This window comes from Glycine max, chromosome 20 (assembly GCF_000004515.6).
Source record: "Glycine max cultivar Williams 82 chromosome 20, Glycine_max_v4.0, whole genome shotgun sequence".
NCBI classification, from domain to species: domain Eukaryota; kingdom Viridiplantae; phylum Streptophyta; class Magnoliopsida; order Fabales; family Fabaceae; genus Glycine; species Glycine max.
The window spans coordinates 39,146,186-39,156,635 of NC_038256.2; the positions used below are offsets into that span (position 1 = coordinate 39,146,186).

The 10,450-nt window shown below is 26.7% G+C and overlaps 1 protein-coding gene across 1 annotated transcript; it reads left to right on the forward strand.

Annotated features, from left to right (window-relative positions):
- Positions 1–8,830: 8,830 nt before the first annotated feature.
- LOC100776724 (transcription factor bHLH36) lies at positions 8,831–10,450 on the forward strand. The gene is made up of 3 exons (XM_003556030.5): positions 8,831–9,163; positions 9,359–9,712; positions 10,207–10,450. Exons 1-3 carry the CDS (start codon positions 8,909–8,911, stop codon positions 10,282–10,284), a joined length of 687 nt encoding a protein of 228 aa, XP_003556078.3. The 5' UTR covers positions 8,831–8,908; the 3' UTR covers positions 10,285–10,450.

Below are 10,450 nucleotides of genomic sequence, written 5' to 3' on the forward strand. Positions count from 1 at the left end.
TAATGTGCTAACTCAACTTTCATAACGGTGTTAAATGATATCCATCGTTAAAGGACTAAACTGATGATCAATTTATAAATTTAGGAACCATTTTACAATTTTATTAATTTCAAAAAGATCAATTTAATCAATCATTATTACTATAAAAAAATAAATAAATTTTCCACCTTTTAAGTGTACTTGAATTACTATAAAAATAAATTTATTGTTCCCATAAATTTATAATAAAATTGTAAAAAATGTATGGAAACTATTATGTTTGTTGACACACATAAGAAGAAAAGAAGATAAAAATATAATAGATATATGATACGATAAAAAAAAAAAAGCGATAAAAAATTATGTGTTATTAGAGTGTTTATGATGTCGAAGTGATCAATATAATTACTTAAAATTATTCTATCTACCTAATCTATTTCTTTTCTTATATAGTTTTATTTTTGTACTCAATATAATTATAAATATTTTTTGTATATTTTATGTATGTGAAAATGTGTTTTTATTAAACTATACTACAATAAATGGTCTCCTCAAATCGAATTTTTGAAAATGTATTTTTTTTATTAAATTATATATTTTATGCAGAGGAAAGATCAGTTTACTCCTAGAGTAATTTTTTTTATAGTATATTTTTGTCATATATTTTACCTGAGAATGTATTTTTTCAGTATATTTTTTTCTTGACCCCTCGAACCAAATTTTTAGCTCCACCCTAATTTACGCCACAATAAATGGTTATTTACATAATAAATAATCATTATATACATGTTAAGGTAGTAGAAGCACAATAATCATTAAGAATACTTTTTACTTTAAGCACCATAAATTTCTGATTTGTACATATTTTTTGGTAACATTACATATTACTACTATAATAGTCAAACCCATCACCTTGATTACTCTTTGTTCCTTAGGTGCTTGCCTACATCAACCAAATTATAATTTTTTTTATAAAACCAATATAGAAAATAATGAAAATCTAAACTAATCTATAACTATGAATCTTAAAAAATTTATCAGATTAAATGTTTTTCATCCTTTTTTTATAGAAATGTTCTTCATTTTTAAAATCCACTTCCTAATGTTTTTTTTAAGGGTCACTTCCTAATGTTATTGCATGTCTGACGGGCAACTTCTCCCTCTTAATTAGGTGCCAGTGCTCCCAAATTAAAATAGACAGTGTATTTGAGTAATTTTCTATTAAGAAATTAAAATTTGAAGATGTTTTATAATGCATATCCAAAATAAATTATATTAAGGTTATTTTCATATTATGCAAAAGATTATAATTTATTATTAATTTAAAAATAAAATTATAATTAATTAGCACCATGTTTGACTTGAACTAACACGAAATAAGGCCAAAACCCGACTTAAAAATATAAATTTTTTTATGATTCAAATCTGACCAAGCTTTAAACAATGTAATATTTCAACCACATGGTTGGGTCTTACCAAACATTTATTCTCCCCTCGCTTTTATAGGGATATCAAATTGGCGAAATCTGGAGTGGATCTCTTGCATGCCGCCATGCTGTATATATATTAAATTATAATTTAGGTGCAATAATTTGTTTTGAGTTTTTTTACAGCAAGATATTTTAACAATTAGAAATTATGAGACTTGTTCCTTGGAAAAAATAGAGAATTAATTAAAGAAAAATTCCATTTTCACAAGTATTTATCATGAGATTAATCTTTCGAAAAAATAAAATATCACATTTTGAGTCTAATTTCTATAATTTTTTATATTATTAATTAATAAAAAATTATAATAGACGTGATTTTTAAAATAATTATTATAAAAATTTATCTTACATGATAATTTATAATTAGATGATAGTATAATATTATATATATATATATATATATATATATATATATATATATATATATATCTTGAATTATTTTCTCGTATTTTTATGCCATTATATATTTAATTAAAATTAAAGTCTTATTTTGGTAACTGAAATTAAATTTTAATATTAAATTTATTGTACGAAATATCAAGATAAAAATCTAAAAATTTTAATTGAAAAAATTATAACATTATAACTAACTTTTGTACTAGGGATTATATGTGAAAAAAAGGTTTTCATTGCCTTATCAATGTCTAATTGTCCAGCGACAGCGATATCGATGGAAGTCCCTCTCCGACAATAGAGTAAGGTCAGACACGAGACGGAATTCTTGTATCCATATATGGCCCCTCAAAGATCACAAACCCTAACAAACATATCCACTGGCCTCCTTATCTAACATTGACATCCTATAAACAACGAATAAATTGCCTTTACACCAAAGGAATGAGCTGTCTTTGGATGTTCTTTTGGTACCCAACAAACAAACAAAATCCTAATGGATGGAAATGTTTCAGACATAGCAGGGGAAAGACACTGGTGAAAGCAGTTTATCTTGTGCTTTTTGATAATGCTTATCAGAGAGTATTTTAAGTGTGAAGTTGTTATACCCGGAAATTTAAGAAAAGAACATGACATGTAGGAATCTGAAAATGATAATTCTCAATCTTAATATTGCTTCGATTTGAATATTTTCATAGCTTACTTATCACTCTATGTTCACCACCTCTATCTGTTCAATTTTCTTAATTTTTTTAGCACTTTTATGGGTGGATTTCATTCACAACACATTAAAAGAAAATAAAAAAGAAAGGTGAACTACTACTCAAGATATTCCTAATTAGAAGTTAAGGACTAATATAGCTAACTATATAGATTTATTTAAGGGTCAACCTTTTAAAGAGATGTTCTTGTATACACATAAGATTAAGAATGAAACTCTTGATCATACGTTTAAAAAACTTAATTATTTATCTGTGGTTGTGTCACATTATATATGTTGGTATAACACATCAAAATATAGCATGGATGAACAACACTTTGAGGATTAGTTTGATATAATTGTGAGTTTTTGATATTTGATTTTTAAATTTAATTTTTTTAAAACAAAATGTGTTTGATTAAAGTAGAGTTAAAATATCAATAAGTCGTTAGTTTGAATGATATTGAATTTGATTCCCATAAACAAAGTTTTGAATACAAACACTATAGATGAATAAAAAAATGATTGAAAGAGGAAAAATCTACTAAAATGATCAATCAGATTTTCCAAGTGAGACTAATCATCAACAAAATCAATAAATAATATATTCTAATATTGGTTGAAAAAATTGAGTTAAAATGATTTTTAACTCAATTTCAAAATACTTTTATATTCATTTCAAATTTATGAGATTATTATGATTGACCAATTAATCTGATATTCCATATTAAATCAATTAGATTGATTAAGGTTGATTCAATTAATCAATTAACTCAACTTCAAATCTAAATTAAATTAATTATAATCAATTTGATTCTTAAATTAATATGTTTTCAGCCAGTTGAATCACCATGATGATCTGATCTATCAACTATTTCTTATAATCTTATTTAGTGTTTTCAAGTATATTAATTTAGTCAAATTTATTATATTATTTATTATCATATTTTGAATAAAAAAATATTAATAAATAAAATATATATTTAGTTATTAAAGAACAAGAAATAATTTTACTTTACATTAATATAAAATTATAAATTTGTATAAAGTCGTCAATAATCATAGTCAAATTTATTATATTATTTATTATCATATTTTGAATACAAATATTAATAAATAAAATATATATTTAGTTATTAAAGAACAAGAAATAATTTTACTTTAAATTAATATAAAATCATAAATTTGTATAAAGTCATCGATAATCATAGATAAAAAAAAAGTTGCAAAAAGTACTCTGTCAAAAAAATTGTTTAATAAAGTTATTATTCACAACTAACAAAAATATATTTTATTTTTACATGTAATAAATTAATATAAAAAAATTTATGAAGATAAAATTAATATTTTTCAAATTTTACAAGACGTCAATCATATTTGATCCTTTAATTAATTATGTAATAAAAATCGGTTCCCTTATTGGTCCCTAAATACTCTGCACTAGTACCGTACTAAAAAAAAGTATAATAATTTTTATTACCTCTTTTGCGTAACTATTAGTGTTTCTTTTTCAAAATCTTTGATGTTTTAGAAAATTAAAATATTATTAGTTCTTTTTTCCCCCGCAATTATGTCCTTATTTAATAACTACTATAAACAATTACTGTAACTATAACTATATAGTAATAACATATTGCATACAGACATTTTAATTCAAAATATAATATTTTATATCCATTGAATATATCTTAATCTATATATTAGCCTTAAAAAATAATTATGAAAAAGAGGTAGTACATTTTATAAGGTTTTTTTTTTTTTTATCGGTATTTTATAAGGTTGTGTTGCATCGATCACTACAAGAATTTAATCAAACTGCGACAGCCAGATTACAACGGTTTCTTTAATTAAAATTATGTCTCTTCGAAGCATTTCAGAACTATAATTTTATCATCCACTAAGATTAGTCAAAGAGAGAGTTTGGATAGTATGCAAAAAAAAACTTAGGTTTAATCTTTAGTGTCTTCAAAGTACAACAACAATATCTATCTATCATTTAATACATTTAAATATAAATATTTAATTTTTTTTAATTTAAATAAATATTTAAATTTTAATTTAAATATTTATGTATGTAATCTTAAAATAAAATCACATTAAAAAATTGTAACCAATTCACCTTCATGTTTTAATTTGTCCTAAGTAATTGAAATATTGAATCATGTAAAGCAAACACATTTATAGGCATGGGCCTCAACCCAAATAAAATAATCCGCTAATCAATTTGTAGGTCCATTTGAATCCAAAATTATAGTAAAGTCTGATAGGTTCCTGACCTGAGTGCTTGCTTTTCCCAACTTTTATATATTCTCAATTATGCTGATAGCCTTTTCCATACATATTATTAAAACATCCGTCTCCAAAATAATTTAAGATCGAATTTAATAATATATTTATCTTACATTAAAATAAATGTTGGTCACTAAAAATATTTATATCTTTATTTTTATCATATATATAAGTTAGATTTATTAGTTTTTTTCCATCTTTTTAATAATATTTTCAAAATAGATCTCAAGCTAAATAATAAAAATATATATACACACGTTAAAGAAAAATATCATAATATACTTTAAATAGTTGATAAAAATTTTAATTACAATATTTTAATACGTTTTATCATCTTCTGGATTCTAATTGAAAATATTTTAATAGTATTTTATTTTAATTATTTAATAAATAATATATTTTAATTTTTATATGTGGTTTTTTATAAATATAGAAAATAAAATTAAGGTATTTAATTTTTAATTAAATTTCACCGTAAAAAGCATGGGTGACATAGTTTAATATTGTAATAAAGGATCTACGGCGTTTCTAGTTCTGAACACCCTATTAGTGAAGAAGAAAATTATTTTTCTTTTCATTAAGTGTTTTCCTCCCTTTATGTTTGATGTGAAACAAGATTCTCAAAAACAGCATTTTTGGTTTTTTGAAAGGTTGACATTTTTATTGATACGAAAAAAAGTTGTATTACAAGCATGATTTGATATATATGATCTAACTCGATTGATTGAGTATTAATTTCATGATATATGTATTCAATTCATACGAATTAAAAAAACCTGTTAGGTAGCTTGTTCAATGTAGTTAACAGGTTCAATTTGGTCTTCTTGAGTTTTTTAAAGACTTAATAAATTTAATCCTTAAATTTTAAAAGGTTGAATTTGGTCTCAAAATTTTTAAAAATAAATTAATTTAACCTAAATTTTAAAAGCATTTGTTTGTTTCTCAATTTTTTAAAACAAATCAATTTGGTTATTAAAATTTTAAAAACTTAAAGATTAAATTAAATCATTTAAATAATTTAAAGGCCAAATTAATAATTAAATATATTAGTGTAAATCCTGTGATTGTGATTGTCTCCTCAAATGCACAATAATTAATATTAGAACTAATAATTTGATGTGATAATAAAATCAAATGAGTATAATGGAGTTGAGAATAGATTATCTTTGGCTCAAATGAGAATTTCCCAAATTGATAATTAGACCTTTTTTTTTTAAGTTTCGAGTGTAGGACGAGCTGTTGAAGATGCATTTGGATTGTTATTGTAACAGTACCACAAATCTTGGCATCCTGCAACTGCAAGTGGCCCCCAAAAGAAATAACGTACGGAAAATTAAGAAGATGAAAAAACATAATTTAATCTATAATTAAAGAAATTTGGTATGGCATTTGTCTCCACTTATCGAGTTGTCTGTTGAGGAAACAGAAGAACATATCACAACAATTACTGAAGTCCTTTTGCCTGAAGGATTAATTTGGGAGTTTGGGGAACCTCAGAACCTTACGAATTACGCTCAAACCCTGATAACCATATCCAGTTAATATATACTTTCTTTGCTATACAGAACGAATACGTCAAGATAAGGTTTTAAATTGCAACCATGACCATAGTTACAATTTCGTGGAGATCTATGATATTATGAAAAAAAGGTGGATAGATACAGCCGATGCACTGCAATTTTGGTCGCGATTAGCAAAAAACCTAAACGTTGTAGCCAAAATTGCTGTCAGAAACCTTTTTTTTAAAAAACCATGCATTAGGTAAAAAGCACGTGTTCAAGTTCCTCATATAATATTATCGAAAAATCAATTTGAACAAAATGGCTACAGATACATACCAGCAGTTGCTGATCGTGAATTTCATCAGTGTGTAATAATTTGAATTAAGAATTTGAGAGGGATTATATATTGACTTCGGTGTTCTGATTAACACTTACAGTTGGTAATAGAAATGGGCAAGTAGAAGTGCTGGGAACGTGACAAGAAAAAACTCTATTAACTTTTCCTATACGATGCAAAGTTAAGTACAATGGTACATATCAAGCTAATTTTTACTTTTCATTCTAATATAAGAACAAGGCTAGCATCTAGGTTTTTTTTTTTTATATATTTAGTAAAAATTTCAATGAAATTTTGAGTGCAAGGAGTATCCAATCAAAAGTACACAGTATATATGTGTACACACAAAATGTATGCAGCTCCCGAATCAGCAACATATCAAAATGTATCAGCATATATACATCACATAACCCCTATATGAACATTAACATACAACAAAATCCCATAATTCAGTGGCCAACACCCAGTAAAAGACTCAATGTTAATTTTTTCCTGATAACTAACAAAAGGCGCAATATAATCTCCCCAAATTACTACCCAAAAATTGGCCAATGCACAGGCGATGATCATACCTTAACAAGTATTATTTGAATGGATAATAGTGTTTCAATTATTTCCACTGATGCACGTAATATTTGAAAGCGACAAGTGCGTGTCTGTGCATGCATTTAAATGAACAAGATAACAAGGACTACTCATTTTTTTTTTTAAAAAAAGATATCATGGACTACTTGACTAAGTTCAATTCAGTACTTCTTCCGCTTTTGTTGATTTATTTTGCTTATCTAAGTTTGTCATTGCATATTTACAGATTGGAGGGAATAAGTAGCGAAGAAGATAACAGACAAAAAATATAGAGTAACAAATTTAAACATTTAATTCTAATTTCTATTAAATCACATGCACATTCAAAGCAAACCAGACTTGGTTTTTCATATGTAGTCATATAAGTTTAAGATACACGCGTTAAACTATATATGCCTAAATACAGCTCCTTAAGCTTACATTAACTTTTATGCTACAGGCAAATCATCTACTAGTTAATATTGACATGATCATATGTTTTTGTTAGAGAGGAAGGGAAAATTGTATGGAAGAGAATTACTACTTTGGCACACTTGATACAAAGAGTGAGGTGCTCTAATTATACTTGAGATGGAGTACACCCTTACACAATGTTCCGTCAGATAATATTTGAACTTTTTTATGGTTAGAATATTTGAACTTAATAACATGCAAATTATAGGTGAGCATCAAACAATCTTTTAACTTAATAACATACCAACTATTTGTTCACCAAAAAATACAAATTATTTATTTTCTAATTATATGAAAAATAAATGTTCCCTCCGAGAAAATATGAAACTTTAGTTGTGAACTTACATTTAAATGTCCCACTGATATCTATCCGTATATTTTCTCCAGTAGAGCTTACTGTTTTCCCATCCTCGATCTCCTTCCAAAATGCACCGGTAAAGAATAAATAACTTTTTCTTTGGCATATCATTGTCATTCTGTGTAAACCCATAACAATTAAATATCTTATCTCGACAACTTATAAAATGAACTTTTTTCTATATTATATGCACATATTTCTCTTTACGGATGCCGGTCTAGGTTGGTTCCCACTTTTAAGGTTCTATCAGTAAGACCATAGCCTGCCGACAAATATAAAAATATAATAGAGATATTTAATTACTTTGAAAATTTTGAAAGACATAAATAACAAATAATCTAAACTAAAGGGACCCAGATTATAATTAATTCCTTTCTTAATTATTTACTGACTCAAGTCGCCTTTTTTTCGTATGCTTTCCAAAGGGACACTGTATCATCTTGATTACACTAAGGACATTATGAAAACCCGTACAGACTAAAGAAATATATTTAATTTTGTTTTACTATATAAAAGGACAAAAGTGATATCAATTAGATGTAGGAAAATACTAAATGTTAAACCCTAAAAATACTTTCCGGTTGAATTGGTTGAAAAGAAAAGAAAAATAGAAAGAAAAGTGATAAATAATTAAATATAATAGGTGATGTTACAGGAGAGGGAAAAAAACTAGGAGTGAAAGGAAAATTAAGTGAGTTTGTAATTCCATATTTTTATATGCAGTTAACAAGCTCAAAGTATTATTTAAAAAAAGAAAGAAAGAAAAGGAAAGATGTATGGAACTTGAAGACTGATCAGTTACCAGATCGTAGTCATTGTTCAATGTTTTTCCTTTCCATATATATATATACTATTAGCAAGTATATTATTGAACAAGATCTGATTTTGGGCCAAGAATCACTTGAAGGGAGTGATCCTGGTCAGAAAATGGCTCAAGAGAATCAACATATAATATTGGTTACATCGGACAATGATGAGAGGAAGATCATTCGTAGGGAAGTTGAAAAACAAAGGAGGACAAACATGTCTATTCTATGTGCATCTCTCCGCTCTTCACTCCCTTTTGAACTCATCAAGGTCTTTACTTAACTTCTATATTTTCCTTCTATATACCAACTCGTGATATATATTGCGGTTCACATGATATCCTTGTTTAATTTATGCTTCGCATTTTGTTAAATAGTGGCTCTTCTAAGGATGTTTAATTTGCATAACAAGAAGTGGGTTTTGGTTTAGATGTTTAATTTCATCTTCATTAATGTGGGGTTACAGGGAAAGCGTTCGGCATCAGATCACATAGGCGAGGCTGTAAATTATATCCAAATTTTGAAGCAAAAGATTAATGCTCTCCAAGTCAAGAGAGATAGGCTCAAACTAATGGTTAATTCAAGTTTATTGGAAACTAGTATCGATCAACCAGAACATTCAGGTGCAGTAGTGAAGTGTGTCAACATCAATCTCATTCCAGGGGGAGTGGAAATTGCCATATGTAGTAGTGGCTTAGAGGAGGGTAGTAATTCACCTTTATCAGAGTTCATGGAAATATTGCTTCAAGAAGGATGTGATGTTGTTAGCTGTGTTTCCACTCTTGCTAATGGAAGGATATTTCATGCCATTAAGTGCGAGGTACCTTGCTAGCTAAGCTACTTAATTAATTAATCTTGTTTCTGCTGTACTCTAGGGTATATATGGTATGTTCACTACAAAAAGAAATGTATTAGTAAAGGCTATTCATTTGGCTTTCTCTCATTAATATATATATATATATATATATATATATATATACTTTTATCCAATTGAAATCAAACCATTAGTATAGAGATTATAAGTTTATGCTATGAATATGATTATATAGACTAATATATAATACATCAATTTCATATATATTGTCAAAATATTTGACATGATATTACGATCTGTTGTATCTTCTTAATGTAGATGTACAATATTTGAACAGTTCATGTACATATGCCATTATTAGTTTCAGTTTTATTAGACAAAGTTATATCAACGGAACAAATCTAGCTACTGGATACGGAATTTTTTGTAATGATTTAGAGTTTGGACAATTACATGTATAAGTGCATGCAACGTTCTCAGTATATGAGATTGTTGAATAGGTGGAGGCGGACTTGACACGCCTTGATCTTGCTAAGCTACAACACAAACTGGATCATGCAATCTTGTTGCCAAGGTAATATTATGCCGGTTGAGGGGACCATGAACAATTTGTGATCGTGACTATGATAAGTGTTCTCAACTTTCCTTTGTTAATTTAGATGTATTTGCTCGTATATTTATGTCAATTTCTTCCTATTGCTACTAAAGTAATTAAATGCGTGAGCAGGGCAACTATGATAAGGA

Coding starts and splice junctions, on each gene's coding strand:
- LOC100776724 (XM_003556030.5), top strand. CDS start 8,909: ATGTTTTTCCTTTCCATATATATATATACTATTAGCAAGTATATTATT. Junction 9,164..9,358: donor TCCCTTTTGAACTCATCAAG/GTCTTTACTTAA, acceptor GTGGGGTTACAG/GGAAAGCGTTCGGCATCAGA. Junction 9,713..10,206: donor TTCATGCCATTAAGTGCGAG/GTACCTTGCTAG, acceptor ATTGTTGAATAG/GTGGAGGCGGACTTGACACG.